Genomic DNA, 19,807 nt, shown 5'->3' on the forward strand with positions numbered 1-19,807 from the left:
TAACTTCTTTGAAAGATTATAGATTTTTCTTAAATGACATTATACACTGTGCCACATATAAGAAACTTTAAGTTTTAAGATTCAAAATACACTCAATTCTAAGGCTATCCTCTGGAACTGGTTAATACAGAAAGCAAGCAGAATACATTAATAATTCCTTAAACATGCACATACAGCACCTTAAAATGAGGAGTGCAATTTACAACCCTGTGTTGGAAAGTATTTGTGTGCTTAATATTCTATTCTCTCAGGCAACTAATTTTCTCCTCATTTATTACAGGTAGATGTTGCATTCTTGGGTAATCCCTGTTGAAAGTATGCAAAATGTGTAGAAAAGCATGCTTGAGAAAGATAATAAATATTCATAGTATACTGTTTCATAAATAAGCATCTCAGACTGAATCAGATCTATCACTGTTAAACAAGAGATTATAACCCAGGGCAGAGAAACTCTGAAAGTCTGGGGTTCTAGTCCTGGCTTAGTTACGTGATTTGGAACAAGTCACTCAACTCTGTGACTGCTTTCATCTCCTTAAAATGGCATGACTTCATAGAGATGTTTGAAATGTAACTAATGTTGTATATAAAAATTATTTTTAATCATAGGCAGAAAAGAGGACTATTAGGCAACAAGTTACATAAAAAAGTTGTGGGAACACCTTGGCCATCTGACCTCTGGAGGTTTTCACTAATAGGCCATGACCATGGGACCAACTGCTGCATGAGTTATAGAGCTTGACACAAGAAAAAATTATGTCCATAGATTTCTCTCAACCCCAACCAAGTATGCTAAAAATATATGCCATGGGTCACTATGGTGACAATGCACATGACAATAAAATCTAACCTCATCACTAAAACAATTCAGTGGTACCATTTTATATTCAACAGACATTCTATTTTCTATGCCCTGTGGGGTGCGGCCCACAGGGAAGGGAAGCACACTGTTGCATGAGAACCAGGGGCAACTTAAGAGGCATGCGGGGCTGGCTTCAGCACTCTCCCACCCCATCATCTCCACCTGCACCTCCCTCTACCACATTCCTGATTATGAACAATTGACATGTTCTCAGTCTTACATGAAGTGCCATCGAAACTTAGCTTCAAGTCCCTTTTTCCAACTAGATTCCTCCCACCCACCTCCCTACTTCATCAATAAAGAAATGTGGAGTTTCCATTGATAAGAACTATCATTTTAAAAGGGAACATGATAAAGCAACCTATGATTACACTTTGTATGGGAAACAGGGGCAATCACACTTCAGGGGAAGGAGGCGCTGCCCCATTCAGCACTATTTAAGACAGAAAATAAGCAGGTATATGAGTAGGAGTCCCTCTACAATGTGACCAGAGCAGGGAGCACTTCGCAAAGGGCTTCCATGCATTTCAGAGTAAACACACTCATTAGTATAAAAAAAGAGCCCTTCTGTCATCCAGGCCCCTGAATGAATGACAGACACGCTTGACAATACTTTTCAGAAAGCATGGCTTCTCTCCAGCAGCTCCAGGCCATCACTTATTTCTCACTTTGACAAAGTAGCATCCAACTTCAGGCACAACTGTATATATAACTCCACATGCAGCTGAGCCATCATAAACATGCCAAATATAAAGGCATGTCAAAAAGACATTTTACCTCCCCAAAGCATGGCCCCAAGAAGCCATTATTATAATAGAGTGTGAATTTCTACTGCAGGTTATTAACCTATGATACTAACAATAAAGTCCTGCTTAGGACATAAAGGCTTACACTGGGACATGAAGTAGTAAGACACAATCCACTGACTATTTTAAATTTGCTATACACCTAAACCATCTTCTCCATTAAACCAATTTGCGTGTGTGTGCATGTGTGTATACACACATCCTCTTTCAGTAGAACATAAACTCTGAAGATGAGGTAAAATACAATACAGCTGCTGCTGATGATGAGCTGTCTGAGTTTCTGCAGACCATCTGCAGAAAAATGGACGTTCTCAAGGCCCAGTTGCTGGTGTCTCTTTTGAGGCTCCAAACTGAGAACTTGGTTGATTTATCTTATTGGCACTCTGCGTGAATCAAGAGTAGGCTCAAAGGCAAGCCTTATCTCCTCCAAACACAATTCCATACAGGCCTCAACTCCGTAGTTAAATTTGTTTGGAACTGACTACAAGTTTGGAACTTCCTCAAATGACATTAAAAGCTCTACACAAAAGGTATGCAAAAGCAGTAACTGGTTTTTCAAGAACAAAGACAACTGCGAAAAAGCAACAGCTCTGTCAATGGAGCTGTAGTAAATGTTGAAACAGCAATAACAAGGTAACAAATAGAGCAGAGGGTTACCTTTTTGTAAAAAATTGCTGCCTCAATACTTCACTAATTAAAAAAAAGATTCCCACAACGTGATCTTCTGAGAGAAAGAGTCCACTGCTGCGTTTGAAGAGGAGTTGGTTCTGGTGGGGAAAGGACTAGGAATGTCGATTAAGATATGAAAGACTATCTAACACGAAGTCCACCATTTGCTTCAGCAACGTCCAGTCAGCTCCTGGAGGGTGAAGTCTTGCTCTCTAGCTGTATCCAGGGCTCTTTTCTTGTGGCATTTTAAAAAATGTAGCAGTAGTTGGGTCTGTGGCTTTCTCTGCTGCAGGGGTCCTGACCAACCACTCAGAGCTGGGTGATTTCGGGGCTTGTGGCGCTGGTGTGGCTGGCTCCATTGCATCCATGTGAACTAGTAAGGTTACAATAAAGAGGAGCAAGAAAATCAAGGGGAGAGAAATTAGAATAAGACAAATTAGGGATACTTAGAAACAAAATTTTCTTAATCCTTATACTTTATGTCCTAGTAATCCAAGTGGCCACATAAGGTATTTCTTTTCTCTCTACAAAAAAGTGAAGACGAGATTGAAATAAGATGGTATTTCCTAATCTGAGAAAATGGGTTCAGTTGAACAAATAAATTCAGTGGCACGCATTCATAAGGTAGTAAAAATCACTTATTAAATATTTATGTGCCTATTGCTTAAATAATGAATACTCATGATTTTATTTGTTAATGCAAACGCTTACTAGTAGTCACCTCTACTTTCTAGATCAGGGAACTGAGGTACAGAGAGATCAGATAAATTGTTCAGGGATAAATAAAACAGAGCTGCTTAAATATCAAGATTCAAACACAGGTACTGGACTCTAAACCCTACGCTCTTCCTGCCACAACCCGTGCCTCCGATGGGGCAGTGTTACCACTATCGAAAATGGTAGAAAGAGCACAGTCAGGCCCAGTATTTTTCAATGAGATCACTAAAGACATTCTGGACGGGGGACATGGCTTGTGCAGGGCTGTCCTGTGTACTTCAGAACACTTACCATTCTGGATCCTATCTGCTGAATACCAGGAACATTCCCCAATCATTGTGACAAACCAACATTTACTTCACATTTCCAAATGCCCCTGAGAAGAGTGGCACAAACCACCATCATCACTACCCACTCTGCTGAGAACAAACATATACTAAAATATGGCAAAATCTAGGTAAGTCTGAATTTTACCCTGACACCCAATAATTCCACTCCCAGGAATGTAACCTAGAACAGTAATTTTCAAATTGTGGGTCACAAAATCAATTTAGTGGGTCATGACCATTACTTTTTTTCTCAATGAAAAAAACAGAAAATATCAGAGTGCACCCAAGACTTATTTCAGATTTACATGTACAACCAACACACATATTTAAGCATGAATTTCTTATTGTGGGTTAATGTAAAATATTTTGAAAGCTATTACTCTATAGTGTGTGTATATCTAGCTAGCTGTGTGTGTGTGTGTGTGTGTGTGTGTGTGTGTGTGTGTGTGTTTCTTGAGGGCCTTACTACATGGTCACCAAACCTCAGTAAAAAAAGCCCCACCCTAAAACAACTTTTTTCTTTTTTTTGCTATTTTTGCATTACAGTTAAATATACATAAAATTTGCTATTTTGCCCATTTTTAAGTGTACAGTTCAGTGGCATTAAGTACATTCACACTGTTGTAAAACTATCACCACTATTTATCACCAGGACTTTTTCATCATCTCAAATGGAAACTCTGTACCCATTAAACAATAACTTCCCCCAATTTCCCTCTTACCCTAGCCCCTGGCAACCACCATTTTACTTTCTGTTTCTATAAATTTGACTCTTCTAGCTAGCTTATAAAAGTGGAATCACACAATATTTCTCCTTTTGTGTCTGACTTATTTCACTTAGCAAACGTCTTCATCCATGTTGTAGCACATGGCAATTTCACTCTGAATAAGAAAGGCTTTCCAGCTACATAATATTTCATTGCACGTATATAGCACTTTTGTTCATCTATTCATCCAGCAATGGACATGTGAGTTGTTGCTACCTTGACAACTGCAAATAACATTGCTGTAAACAGAGGTGTACACAAATCTATTTTGAGTCTCTGCTTTTAATTCTTTTGGGTACATGCACAGAAAGAGAATTGCTGGATCATATGGTAGTCTTATGTTTAATTTTTTAAGGAACTGTTTTTTCACATACTGTTTTCCATAGCAATGCATGATTTTACCTTCCCACAAGCACTGCTCAAGGGTTCCAATTTCTCCACATCCTCATCAATACCTGATATTCTCTGTTTTTTGATACAACCATCCTAATGAGTATGAAGTGGCCTGGAAGAATGTTTGCACTTGTTCTCCCAGAGAACAGTACAGTATTTTCCATAATAGCATAAAACCGGAATACAATCCAAATGTCCATCAAGAACATTTAATTATAGTATATTAATCACATTCATACAATGGAATACCATATACATGGCAGTTAAAAAATAGATTTTGGCAGGACAAAACAGGAATGAAACTCAAGAATAGAACTGGGTGAAAGTTGTAACATAAAATATGACATAGTTTGATTCCACATATACAAGATTCAAAAACACAAAACTAGACAATTTATTGCTTAAAGATACATAGGTCTGCTAAAACTACTTGAAAAAAACAAAATAATGGCGAACAATAAACAAAAAACAATCAGAATAACTTTTACCTCTGAAGAGAACAGGGAGAAGATTTTTAAAGAAGATTTTAACTTTTTAAACTTTTTAAAAAAGAAAATTTTAACTTTTTCTTAAAGTGAATGGTAGGTACATGGATATTTGCTGTACTGTTTTTCTTTACTCCTTACATATCTGCTATAAATGTTCTTTTATACCCATTCAATATTTACTAAGAAACATGTTTAATTTTTAAAAACCTTTAAGCTTTAAAAAGACACAGTGGGCAATAAGAATTTGTCCTATGACTCCTGAGAAAAGGGACATCCTAAATGGAACTACTGAATCCAACCATGTGGTTAGAATATATCAGAAATTATTCTGTTTCAACTTTAAGATTCTATAAATTTATTCCTACAACAAATAACTAGTGGGTTTGTTCTCTGGGCGAGGTATTCATTTAGATGTTAGGGGTACAGTAGTGAGCAAAATAGATAAACAGTCCTGCTCTTGTGAATGCATCTGATAATACATTTGACAATTCAAATCTCCTCTCTCTGTGTGTCTCTCTCTTATATCACTGACCTAGTATTTGAAAACTGATGTAACTAATTAACAATCATTAACTATTAGGTACCCTTCTGAATGATATTCTAAGCACACATATCCTATCCCAGAAAGAGAAAGGTCAGAAAAAGCTTTTGGGATAGCTAAAATATATTCACACAAATAGCTGGGTTCTCAACAGAATTTCCGGTCTCCTCAATTCCCCTTTATCAAAAGCCATGTGTTTACTTTTTTAAGGATTGGAATCTGCATGCCAGTGGCTCTGATCTACCATTCTGATGAAGAAAATCATTTCAAGAAAACAAAGTCTGGTTTTCATCTGGGTTTATTATGTTTTTTACAGCTACTTAGTCTCAAATTTTGGAGAAGATAATCCATTTTTTCTTCTTCTCTAAGTACATTCTTTTTTTTTTTTTTTTTTGAGATGGAGTCTCACTTTGTTGCCCAGGCTGGAGTGCAATGGCGTGCTCTCAGCTCACCGCAACCTCCACCTCCGGAGTTCAAGCAATTCTCCTGCCTCAGCCTCCCAAGTAGCTAGGATTACAGGTGCGCGCTACAATGCCCGGCTAATTTTTGTATTTTTTAAGCAGATATGGGGTTTCACCATGTTGGTCAGGCTGGTCTTGAACCCCTGACCTCGTGATCCGCCTACCTCAGCCTCCCAAAGTGCTGGGATTACAGGCATGAGCCACCACGCACAGCTTCTGAGTACATTCTTTAAGAGCATATTCAGCTAGTTCACTAGAGCATGAGGGAGACACTTGCCGGGAAATCCTGTTCTGGCGTACCAAGTCTTAGAAGCGGGTTAGCATGCTTGCTCACTAAAATCCAGTGTGTGGTTCTGTACACTAGACACCTGCATGCTATAAAGCCATAAAGGAGAGGAGAATGAAGATAAAAAGAAAATGAAAGGTGCTGCACTTTCAAGATGGGTCTATTTAAGAACTCTGTGGTCATTTACAGTCATTTTCCTTGGCCTTTTGTTACTATTAGTACAAAAAGACAAGGAAGACATGGTGTTTCTTCCTGTTCTTCACCTCTCTAGCCTTATTAATATCTTTAAATTCAGTCAATTTCAACTCAAAACTTTCTGCCAGTGGGGGAGGGGAAAAAGGGAAAAGATTTGTGGCTGCATGTTTAAGAAAGAAGCTGAATTCATCACAGTGACAGGGGAGAGTGTTGGCAGAGATCTGAGCTATTTATTCTTTTAGGAAAATCCTATAAAGAATGACACAAGGAAGCCTCTATCTGCAGTCTTGTTCATCACACTGGTGAAGAGTCCGATAACAGATGTATGCAGTAGCGTGATTTAGTGCCAGGAGCTGGCCCCTGATGTGTATTAATACAGCGGCAAAGCGGAACGCACCTCTCTTCATCACTCATTCCTATAAAAGAGGTGGAATCCGAGATGGCCCGATGTTAGGCAGAGCAAGCCCATTTGTTCTCCTGACTGATGGCACAGGCTCAGGCTATGTCCTTCACCTCCATGGGGCACTCAGGTTGTGGGTGGAAAGAAAGAAAATGCTCAGTGAAGCAGGCTTAGTCAACAAGTGAGAGGAGAGGAGCTGGGCTCAGGAGGGGAAATGTTTAATGCTCAAGTCTTGTTTAATGCCCACCCCACACAAATACATTTCCCAACCTGAATATGAAATAAGGATTTTAAACTCTTCCCAAGGGTTCCTCTCTTATAAATAATTAAAAGCTAAAAGTAGAAGCAAGATATCAGGGAGAAAAAAAGAACAAAAAGATAAAAGAGGGGTGGTTTTCTTTTAATGCTTCCAATGCTATAGACTGAATGAGGATCTGAGTGTTGATGCGGGGTCATGGTTTGGACTCAAGCCTGTTGTATGTAAAAAGTAGAACACCTGAAGTGTTCGCGAGAACAGCTCTAGAGTCATAGGGAAACTGGTCTGATCTTGGCTCTGCAATTTATCAACCATGTGGCCTTAGGGAAGTGATTTAAGCCTTGGTTTTCACATGTGTAAACTGGGAATAAAAACAGCATCTACCTTTTAAGGCTGTTGCAAAGATTAGGTGAAATAATGTTTGCAAAGTGTTCGGCTCTGGGCCTGGCCACTGAGCTGGCACTAAAAAAAAAAAAAAAAAAAAAAAAAAAAAAAAAAAAAAACCAAAAAAAAAAAAAAAAAAAAAAAAATGTACTACAATCATCAGACCTGTGATGAAGATTGTCCAATATGAACCACCATCAAACAGACACCCCAAACAGAAGCTCAAGGAGGACAATTTCAGAGTTCACCAAAACTTACTAAGTCAAGGCAGAGGACAGGGCTCCCTCCCCATCTGTCTGCGGTTTCTCTCTATTCAGCTATCAACTGCTCTGATCTATATAATAGGTAGTATTTTCTACTAAAGAAAATAAAATATTTGATGATATATTCAGTATCCAGTTTTGTCACTGATATATTAATAAATACATAACTATCCGCTTTTGTCCATTGAAGGATAACATACACACAGTGAAGGACATCAATCCTAAGTGTACAGCTCCAGACTCCACATACCTAAGCAGCCATACATCCCCACCAAGTTCACCATATGGCGCACTGCCAACAGTCCAGAGGGCTTCTTTGTGCCCTCTCTTGGTTACTACCCCCGACCAAAGAGAACCACTATTTTCACTTCTACTGATTAGTGTTAGTTTTGTTTTTTTTTAAAAAAAAAAAAAAACTGAAAAGTTTTAGCCTAAAAAATTGCTTTTAATTAGGAATGTCATGACCAGTAAAATATTAGCATTCTACTTATACATAAAAGCAGTAAGAATGTACTGTATTGTCTGCAAAAGAAGAAAGTAAATAACCCCATGTGACTGCTTGACTGCTGACTGAACTGCCACCTCACCTGGACTTTCATTAACATGGACCTGTCTGTGATAGAACAAAAGCTCAGATGACTAGAGACTGCTGACAGTGGAATATAGCGTTTCAAACTCTGGAAAGCCACATAACAGTGAAAACGCGTAGATTTCAGAGTCAGTGAGAACTAGGCTAATTATTTCTTATAGTCTCAGTTTTCCCATGTAAAATGGGAATAAAATGACCTACACTATCACAAAGATTACATGAAAAGGTATACAAAACACATAATTTAGTGCCTGACACATGGTACATGCTCAGTAAATGATAACTGCATGTAATCACCTGCACTGGGGCTAGACAAAGATGCTGTGGCCACTGGTTTCCGCTTCCTCTTTATGTCACGTGAACATGGTGGTCCCCAATGTACATTTGCCTGTCTGCAGATATAAGAAGAGAAAAAATGCTTTGAACTTTTTAATTCTTATTTTAAGACATTACGTGTACCCCAGATTAAATCCTTGAACCATTACAAACATAAACAAAGTGGGCACCATCTTTTCCCATTAAGTATTGGGACAATATTATTCAGAATTAATAATAACTCAATCTTTATCCACAATACACACCCATTATAAACTTTTTACCTAATTTCAGTGTAGCAGACATTCAAGATTAATTTCAATGAATATGTGTTTCATTATGTGCTTATTTTTATACAATTATTTTTTATAAAACTATAACCACAATTGTTCTAAACTCACTAATGAAATACTTACTCCCAAGAGGTAATACATTGAAAAGTTTAATGCTGCATGAACACAGATATTTGCATATAATTTTAATAGGATGTTTAACCTCTTGTCATGTAAATCTGAATTTTTAATACTGTCTATATCACAAGTTAAGTAAATTTGGTTTCTATGACTTTTAAAAATATTAATTATGTTTTTTATTTTACAGGCAAAAAAAGAAAATAAAAATATTAATTATGTGACAAGAATATGTTCCCTCATCTGAATATTCAGCTTACTTTAAAAGCAAAGGATTCTGTAAAAGACAATGGGCTTAACACTGAAATAGCTAGTATGGTATTTTAGTTCACCACTGTTCCCCAAAAATGCATTGTATTGTACCCAAAATAAGAAGTAAATAAAAATCTTTACATATGTTAAGATTTTGTCCCTTTCAAACTAGACAGATCCTGTCCCTGATTAAAGACCAAAATGAGTCTCACCTTTACACAAAGCTTTCCCTGAACATTTGGGCCTCATCTACCATGAAGCAATGTTTACCTGGTGTGCATATATCTTGCTTCTCCAATGAAACAAGAATGCTCAACCTCTTTGAGAGTAAGAATAGGGATCTTGAGAACAGAAACTTTATTTACACTTCTTTGATAATTTTCCAATGATCAATGATCTACCAACCCTAGCTCAGGCCATACTGGTGATCCTCACTAGTTGTAAAAATCGAATGGCCAACTAAACACTTAAAAGTGGTTAAAAGAGTAAATTTTATATGACGTACATTTTACCACAATTCTAAAAAAACTAGTCAAAGTAAATAACATATAAAATTATATCAGATAAACACCTAATCAATAGCCCCAGCTGAGGATCAAGACTCTTAGTAGTCTGAAAACTGGAACCTCAGACAAACCTTTTGAAAATCTGGTTAGCAAGGCAACAAGACAGCTGTTGAATGGACAAATTTTTTGACTCAGAAAGTTCCCAAAATGATGACTTCCACAGTTGAAAGGGGTGCATGCATGTGCATGTGTGTGCACACACGGGCGCACACACACACACACATTCTTTCACTTCTCTAAACAGCAAAAGCTTAAGAGTCAACTCAATTTATAAATAGGAAAATACAAGAATTTGATTAAATCCTAAGAAACTTTTTAGGAATGCAAAAATGTTACAGGCTGAGATTTACAATACAAAGCCAGTGGTTTGGAAAATTCCATCCAAAGCACCTCTTATTGATCACTCTGTCATGTACAGAAAATTAAGTCAAATACCTCATGAATAATTAATTCTGAAAGCCCAAACAGTTAATTCTAAATAGCTAATTATGAATGTGTAAAGTAGGGAAAACATTTCCCTTTTCATACCTTGCATAAAGCCTGGGAATAAGTCTAAGCTGCATGCTGATTTAATAATAAATTAACATCGATGACAACATCAAAGGTAGACAGGACTTCATTCTGAATGGAGTGGTGGCAATTCCCTTTGAAGTCCGGATGCAAACAGAAAATAAAGTGACACTACAAAATTGTGCTTATCCTCAAAACACAGAAATGCAGAACAAATAGAGCATCCATCTTTTCCAAAAACATGGGACTTGAGACCCAAACTGAGACTGTCCAAGCACTCTGATCTCATTCAATCATCCTTATCCACAGGCATGATTCAGATGGAGAAACAAAGTCAAACAAAGGCCATAGTGTATAGTCATGCTTCTTTCCTCTTTATCTGAAGCTCATTAAAGAAACCACCAAAACGTTACAGAAAAAATGTTAACACCACTGCTTCCAGCTAAACCATGCTACTGTTAGACATCAGGATGGTGGTGCTCTACCGCAGCGGTGAGGGGAGGACAGGAAGAGAAAGAGGCACAGAGAGCTTTGGGGGTTCTTTCTCATAATGCTCTTTTTCTTGATCTGGATGCTTCTACTCTTCCCTGTATGTTTATCCTTCAATAAAAAGTTAATTAAAAACATTGCTTCTTCAAGATCACAGTTTACAATATGCTGTGTTTCATGAGACAGATGCAAAATGAGAAGCAAAAGTACCCAAGAAGTGTACTAAGATATTAATTCTTGGAGTATCAACCTGAGCTGAACTACACAAATACTGCCTTTTATTTGCCCTCCTCCAACATTTTCAACATTTTGCATGTCTGATATATGTCAGTAACATGGGTAAGGGCTCATATTATCAACTCTTTTACGGATCTAGTCAGTACTACTTATCTCGCACTTTCAAGGAATGATAAGTGTCATTTTGGAATTTAAAAAAAAACTAAGCACTACAATGTTTAAGTTTTTAATAATTCTTAATGGAAACTCTTGTTTACTTTAGCAAACAGAGTAAGTATTACTTACCTATTATTATACATGCAGGATATTATACTGCAATGTCTTAGGGTGCTAGTGTGGGTTCAATGGCTCAGGTGGTCCTTCCTCCTCTAGGCAATATTGTTAAGCCTTCAAGTCAATTGTCTCTACATTAAGTGACCCTTGACTGCTATGCCTCCAGCATATAACTTCTCTCTGCAGTAAATGGCCTACTTCTACCATCCCATTCCTATTTCCAACTGTTGTCTTGAATATCCTAAATGCTTCAGATTTTGTAAATTCCTCTGGTTATAACTTAGGAAAGAGCTAAAGATTTTCTAAGGAAATCAAGTAATGAAGCTTGTCAATTATTTTATTGTAAAAGTACGTACTTTTGTGAACTATTTCCTTTCTACTAAGCAGTTTTGTTGCCTCTTACATTGTTCACTAAATTTTTAGTGAGCACCTACTCTGTGCCAAGCACTATATTAAACCGTAGGGATACAGAGATAAACAAGAGACAATCTCTGCCTTGATGGATCTTGTAGCCAAGTCCTGTCTGCAGCTGCACAGCTTTTCGGGTTACAGAATATGAATAACAAAGAAACTAAGGTATCAATAAACAGAAGGTATATTTGTTTTTAAAACTCAATTTAAATAATCCTTCCCTCTTAAAACATTTCTCTTAAGACCCGTTTTGAGGTTGGAGAGCTATTTCATAGGAGGCAGAATAACATCATATCTTAGCTGTCAGTATACAGGGATATTTTTCTCTATGCCCCTTCCTAGAGAAGATTTGCAGAGGGAAGAAGAGAAACAATCAAACTGTTATAAAAGGACAGTAAGACATTTTGCTTCTTTCTTGATTTTAAGTGAACATTAGTACTGCTAGAGTTTACAGCTTGGGAAGATCTATTTTTCTATGTGAAGGCCTCATCTGCTTGGAAAGAACCCAAGAGGACAAAGAAGGAAGAGGACCCAGAACAGGCCTGCTACACAATGGAATACTATTCAGCCATTAAAAAAAAGAATAAGTCCTGTCATTCACAGCAACAGGGATGGAACTAGAGGATATTAGGTTAAGTGAAAACAAGCCAGGAACAGAAAGTTAAACACCATGAGTTCTCACTCACAAGTGGAAGCTTAAAACAGTTGATCTCATAGAAGTGCTTAAAACAGTTGATCTCATAGAAGTAAAAAGTAGGACAGAGGATACTACAGGCTGGGGTAATGGAAGGGAGGGATAGAGAAGGATTAAAAGATATAAACTTACAGCTAGATAGGAGGAATAAATTCTAGCAGTCTATAGTACTATAAGGTGACTTACAGTAAGTTAACAATTATATATTACAGTTTCAAATAGCTTGAAAGAGGATATTGAATGCTCACAACACAAATAAATGATACATGTTTGAGCAGATGGATATGCTAATGACCCTGATTTGGTCACCACATATTGTATGCACTGAAATGCCACCGTGTACCCCATAAATATGTATAAGCATTGTGTGTCAATTTTTTAAAATAAAACTTTAAAAAGAAGAAGAAAAACGAACAAGCCTGGGAAAAATAAGAAGGAAGTGGGTACTTAGAGCAGAGGACTTAGAGGCAGAAAACGGAAGTTGCCATGCGGCATGGCACATCCAGAATATTAGGACAGCTCTGTTCAGGAGTAAAGAATCTTACCTGTGGGGCTGGCAGGGCTGCCTGTATTATTTTGGGAAACCTTAGCATTATGGGTAAGGCAACTGCTACAGCTCTGCTTCCTATTGAAGAGGCAGTTCCAGTTTTTTATACCCAAATAATTCCAGATCATCAATTGCAGACATAAAAAAATTAAAGAAGGGAAGGAAAAATAAAGAGGTTGACCATGTCCTCAACCCCATTTTCATTTTGGGGTACTTAACCACTTGGCTCCTTTTCTTTTTAATGTGTTATTTATTTAATGTGTGTGATTTTATTTTGAAAGCATCACTGTTTACTCTCCTAATGGAAACTAAAAAAGGGACAAAAGCACAAATGCGGTAACAAAAAGGACAGATAAAGAGTCTGAGCTTCTCTTTCTCACCAACACAGAGACCCTCCCTACAAGTAGAAAGAGTAGAAGATTAACCAGGTATTTCAGAACTCTTTTTCAAGAGTAGTATATGGTTGTTCTTGGGTTGCAAACCATGTAATGTGTTAGGGAAAGTGATCTTTCAATTAGGCAGAGTGTACAAAAGGCTAAGTACAAGTTAAAGTCTCCACCAAGTTAAAACTTCTTTCTCAACTAGAGTGGCAAACGGTTATCAGAATTATATAAGGAACTTTTACAAAATACACATATCCCTATCAAGATCCTAATTTAGTAGTCTGGGCAGGAGTGGGAGCAGAATCAGTAACAAATATATTTTGAAATTTTTCCCTGGGTAATTCTGATAAGAACCTACCTACTTCGAAAATTACTGAACTGAAAAATCTACCAAATTCTCAGAGCCAACCTAGTCAATAATAGAGATCTAACTATGCGACCTAAAGAATAATAGAATGATTAAATGAATATAAATTTAGATAAAAATACTGCTCCCCATATAGATGCAGTTAGAGAAAAGACAGGCTACACTTTCTCTGTTTCTTCTGATCAGGGCCTCAGGGACAATCTTCACTCAGGCCAGTGAAACCTGGGGCACGTGCTTCTTTCACAGTGTAAGCGTGGGATCAGTACTTCCCCTAAGAGTGTCACAGCTTCCCCAATTTGGTGGCATCTGCCAGGGCAGAGCTGGAAAATGAGCACTAAAAGCAAAAAATACACTCTTTTTAAAAAAATTCTTACCTCAGAAAAAGTCACAAAATTCTTACCACAAGTGTGAAGGTGAAGATTAACAATTAATGGAAAGAGGATTCTTTCTATCCACACATAAACACGTTTCTATTTTCTGTTTTACTGCAGGTAATTGAAAGATCAGGTGAGTTGTTAAAACTGCACTGTTACTTAGGAAACTGGGCAGATCACTATGTCCTTGGGGCAGGAATGTACTTTTAGGGAAAAAAAAAATACTTTGAGAAATACATGCATGTTTAATAGAACCAATGTTGGCACAAAAAAAAATAACTGAAGTGACTGCTTTACATTTGGAAAAAGGATGTTTAGAGTCACTCCTAAGGAGAGACAACAGTCTGTCTGCAAAGGGCAAGCTAGTTTAAGGAATAGTTCACCTTCAAAAATCACTCATTTTTAAAGTCAATGAAAAGTTCATTTTTTTATATGGAGTAAAAATCCTCAAAAAACTGGGTATAGAAGGAACACAACTCAACATAATAAAAGCCATATACGACAGGCCCACAGCTAGTGTCATACTGAATGGAGAAAAACTGAAAGCCTCTCTTCTAAGATCTGGAACCTGATAAGGATGCCCACCCTCACCACTGTTATTCAATTTAGGACTGGAAGTCCTAGCTAGAGTAATCAGACAAGAGAAAGAAATAAAGGGCTTCCAAACTGAAAAGGAAGAAGTATCCTTGTTTGGAGATCATATGAACTTATATTTGGAAAAACCTAAAGTGTCTACTACAAAACTATTAGAACTGATAAACAAGTTCAATAAAGTTGCAAGATACAAAATCAACACACAAAAATCAGCAGCATTTCTACATGCCAAGAGGAAACAATCTGAAAAGAAATAAAAAAAAATTAACCCCATTTATAGTAGTCGCAAATAAAATTAAATACCTAGGAATTAAAGCAAACGATCTCTGCAATGAAAAGTATAAAACATGGATGAAAGAAATTGAAGACACCAAAAAAATGGAAAGATATTCCATGTCCATGGATTAAAAGAATCAATATTGTTAAAATGTCTATACTACCCAAACCAATCTACAGATTCAATGCATTCCCTATCAAAACCAATGACATCCTTCACAGAAATAAAAAAAAAGAATCCTAAAATGTATCTGGAACCACAAGAGACCCAGATTAGCCACAGCTATCCTAAACAAATAGAACAAAACTGGAGGGATCACATTACCTAGCTTCAAATTATACTAGAGAGCTACAGTAACCAAAATAGCATTGTACTGTCATAAAAATAGACACACAAACTAATGGAACAGAATAGAGAACCCAGAAACAAATGCATACCTGTAGAGTGAACTCATTTTCAACAAAGGTGCCAAGAACATACTCTGGGGAAAAGACAGTCTCTTCAACAAATGGTGCAGAGAAAACTGGATATCCACATGCAGAAGAATAAAACTAGACCCCTATCTCTCACCATATAAAAAAATCAAATCAAAGTAGATTAAAGACTTAAATCTGAAATCTCAAACTATGAAACTACTACAAGAAAGCATTGGGAAAAATCTCCAGGACATTGGTCTGGGCAAAAATTTCTTGAGTAATACCCCACAATCACAGCAACTAAGGCAAAAATGGACAAATGGGATCACATCAAGTTAAAAACCTTCTGCAGAGCAAAGGAAACAATCAACAAAGTGAAAAGACAACCAACAGGATAGGAGAATGTATCTGCAAACTACCCATTTGACAAAGCGTTAATAATTAAAATATATAAAGAGCTCAAACAAACCTATAGAAAAAAAAATCTAATAATCCAATCAAAAAATGAGCAAAAGATTTGAACAGATATTTCTCAAAAGAAGACATGCTACTCAACATCACTGATCATCAGAGAAATGTAAATCAAAGCTACAATGAGATACCATCTCATCCCAGTTAAAATGGCTTATATCCAAAACGCAACTAATAATGCTGGTGAGGATGTGGTGAAAAGGTAACCCACATACACTGTTAGTGGGAATATAAATCAGTACAACCACTACGGTGAACAGTTTGGAGGGTCCTCAAAAAACTAAAAATAGAGCTACGATATGATCCAGCAATCTCACTACTGGGTAAATACCCAAAAGAAAGGAAATCAGTCTATCAATGACGTATCTGCACTCCCATGTTTGCTGCAGCCCTGTTCACAAGAGCCAAAATTTGGAAGCAACCTAAGTATCCATCAGCTGATGAAGGGATACAGAAAATGTGGTGCATATACGCAGTGTAGTACTATTCAGCCAAAAAAAGAATGAGATCCTGCTACTTGCAACAACATGGATGGAAATTGAGATAATTATATTAAGTAAAACAGACGAGGCACAGAAAGACAAAAATCACATGTTCTCACTTATTTGTGGGATCTAAAAATCAGAACAATTGAACTAATGGAGATAGAGAGTAGAAGGATGGTTACCAGATGCTAGGAAGGGTAGTGAGGGTGGTGGGGAATGGGGATGGTTAACATGTATGAAAAAGAGGAAAGAATGAATAAGATCTACTATTTGATAGCACAACAGGGTAGCTATAGTCAATAATAATCTAACTGTACATTTTAAAATAAAAAAGTAAAACTGGTTTGTTTGAAACACAAAGGATAAATGCTTGAGGGGATGGATACCCCATTCTCCATGATGTGATTATTATGCATTGCATGCCTGTATCAAAACATGTCATGTACACCATAAATATATACACCTACTACATACCCACAAAAATTAAAAATTTAAAAGTTAATAAAATTCAATGTAAAAGGGTATTTGTGTTCTATACTTTTTCTTTAACACAAACAAGCCACACCAGGAAAAAATTTGATGTTTCTAGGGACCAAAGGTCATATATATCATATATTCCAATTATTCTCCTTAATTACTAATCTATTTACTCAATTATTTTTAACAACAATTTATGGAGGCCTACCCTGTGTAAAATACCATGCTGGATGTGCAGAGGGAGATACAAGATGACTGAGCTGAGGTCCTGTCCCCAGGAGCTCACAACATAGTAGGAAGGCCAATTCCTAAAGAAAGAATTAATATTCCAAGATACTGAGTTGTAATCAGAGAACAAGTAAAGTGCTAGGGTAAAAAGAGAAAAAGGAGGGTTAAATCTAGGGATTTAATCCCTAGATTAAATGTGAGACTCCTTTCTCACATGCGGTTTTACCTTTAGGGTTTACTGACATTTATTAAGCAGTCAGGAGGGGAAATATTTTCACAGACTTGCACCTGGGAAAAGATCTAGGCCTATGACCCTAGGGGCAGCTAGGAAGAAAAAAACCACTTCACAATTATCACAGGAAACAGAGGAGGCTTATCTAACAGGAAGCAATCCTAGCAATTCCACTAATGGTTTTCACTTACATCTAACCCTCAGTAGTCTGTGACAAACTGCTCACTGGCACCTGAAAACTCTCCCTAATCTAAGTCCCTTAGCTGGTATAACATAGGCATATCATGAAGCTGTTTCATGCCACCCATAAGGGCCAAATCATTTCACATCAGTTGGAAAGATGAGTATTTTATAATGGAAAAAGAGACGAGAAAAAATGCTTTCAACAATCCACTTAGGCAGTAAGAAGCCAGCCAGCTGAGAGCTACTGTCAATGAGACCCTCCAACAGAAGACAAAAGATTCAAGAACTGTGTACTATACAATGGGCAGCTCCAATAGGCTCAGGCAGCCTGACAGACAATAGTACAGCAGAAACATTGCTTCACACATGGCCGAAACTGAGGCACTAAAGAGGTGAGAAAGCACCACTGTACTTCACAGCATCCTCAACAGATACAGGACTAATAAAAGGTTCTTTCCCCCAAGCCCTGAGGTAAAACCTCAGGCTGTTTATTATGGCTCCAAAGGTCAAAATTAATAGCATGAAGTGAGTCTTCTTCTTGCTCTTTGAAACTCCTTGTCAAGTGGCACAGCCAGCTGGGCACACAACTCTGATATGCAGATCATAACGTTTGTGAACAGATAAAATGAATTACAAATGAGCTCAGCCTATCCTATTTCAACTCTCTGATGGGCAGGAAGGTCTCTCTCTCTTTTTTATTTTAACCCCAACACTGTCCAAATACCTCCTCTTGTAGTTCATTTGGGGCCATTTAAGCACCTCAAGAATCTGTATTCATCTAATTAGCAAATGACTCTGGAAGCCAACTCAGTTTTTAAAATTGCAATTATCCTAAGGACAGGGTAGGGCAGTCATTACATAACAAAAATAATATTGGTTACCAAGATGTTCATATTTACATATATTATTTCATTTTGATACCCACTCATCCAATTTAAAAAGTATTGATATTTCCATTTGAAAGATGTAGAAATTAAGTTATGGGAAGATTAAGTCATTTGCCTGGGTAAAGCCAGGATTCTCACCCAGGTTTGTCTGACACTAATATCCACGCTCTTTATCTCCTACTACCTATGCCAATGGACTATAAAGAAAGTAGAAGCTATGAGACTTCATTCATTCATTAAGAAACATGTATAATATTTGCACACCAGGCTGATATCTGTCATCCTTACTGCAACTAAAAGTAAGATTTCTCAAAGAAAAAATAGTTTATTTACAAAGGAAACTGACCTATATGAAAAGAAGATATCGTGCTTTGCTATTTTAGAGCTTAAAGAAATAATAAATTTAAATGGTAATGCATGACCAAATTATCTTCCAAAATAAAGGTCACTAAAAGTTGACCTTTCCTTCTGAGTTGGAGAAAATTAAAGCAATGCCATGAAAAGTTTTTGCTCTCAAAAGCCGGAACTGGTGACTTACGCATCACACCGATGCAACTGACCTGCAAATAGCAACTAATTAATTCTAGCTATCATTTTCTTTGGTAATAATAGTAAGAAAAACTATCCTTCAAAATCAACAAATCTCTCATTTTGGGATAAACTGCTTGCAGCACTAGTCTTCTAATTACAAGTGTGTGACTATGCCCTTAACAATACCACTGCCTCTACCGGAACACCAACCACACCATCTGCTGTTTGAGCAGCAGCAATTCTTAACACCAATATCAATTCAAGTATTACAACTTTAACAGCAAATCCCAAAACTGGCAACCAAAACAACCAAACCAAAACAGTTGGTTTATGGATTTCACCTACAAGCCCAACCAACTATCCAACTATCCATACATCCACCTGACAAAACTCTGCCCCCCACCCATTTATTAAGAACTACATGCTGGGCACTGTGCAAACACTATACTCTTCCTTACCTGCAGCAGGTTCTCCAAAGCTAAGAGAAGTCCAGACATCTACCTATGACAAGGAATGGTGCATACTATAACAAAGTACAGAGTTCGTGCCAATTATGAAATGGGAGCCCCTATTAAGCAAATTACAAGGCACCAGTCACAAAACCTTATGCATTTAGGACAACAGTTCTTAACCCTGGCTGCATATTAATCACTAGGGAGCTTTAAAATAATACCAACGTCTAGGCCTCGCCCCAGACCAATTAAATCAGAATCTCTGGAAGTGGGGCCCAGCATGGACATATTTTCTTTTCTTTTTTTTTTTTTTTTTGAGATGGAGTTTCACTCTTGTTACCCA

The 19,807-nt window shown here is 37.2% G+C and overlaps 1 protein-coding gene and 1 long non-coding RNA gene across 4 annotated transcripts in view; one reads left to right on the forward strand and one right to left on the reverse strand.

The window, feature by feature from the left end:
• Positions 1 to 1,477: 1,477 nt before the first annotated feature.
• GPATCH2L (G-patch domain containing 2 like) overlaps positions 1,478 to 19,807 on the reverse strand; it is a 51,953-nt gene continuing 33,623 nt past the window's right edge. For 2 of the 3 annotated variants that reach the window (XM_017528577.2, XM_017528578.2), the window contains exons 9-10: positions 8,701 to 8,795; positions 1,478 to 2,707 (exon numbers count right to left, since the gene is read on the reverse strand). In XM_017528577.2, the coding sequence (XP_017384066.1) occupies positions 2,547 to 2,707; positions 8,701 to 8,795 (256 nt within the window). In that variant the 3' untranslated portion in view covers positions 1,478 to 2,546. Of the gene's footprint in view, positions 2,708 to 8,700; positions 8,796 to 11,467; positions 11,758 to 19,807 lie in introns of those variants that run through there. The other variant, XR_001825244.2, reaches the window with a different exon arrangement.
• LOC108304420 overlaps positions 12,789 to 19,807 on the forward strand; it is a 12,362-nt gene continuing 5,343 nt past the window's right edge. The window contains exons 1-2 of the long non-coding RNA XR_001825245.2: positions 12,789 to 12,864; positions 14,407 to 14,414. This is a non-coding gene — a long non-coding RNA (uncharacterized LOC108304420). The remainder of the gene's footprint in view (positions 12,865 to 14,406; positions 14,415 to 19,807) is intronic.

This window comes from Cebus imitator, unplaced genomic scaffold (assembly GCF_001604975.1).
Source record: "Cebus imitator isolate Cc_AM_T3 unplaced genomic scaffold, Cebus_imitator-1.0 Scaffold54, whole genome shotgun sequence".
Classification (NCBI taxonomy): Eukaryota; Metazoa; Chordata; class Mammalia; order Primates; family Cebidae; genus Cebus; species Cebus imitator.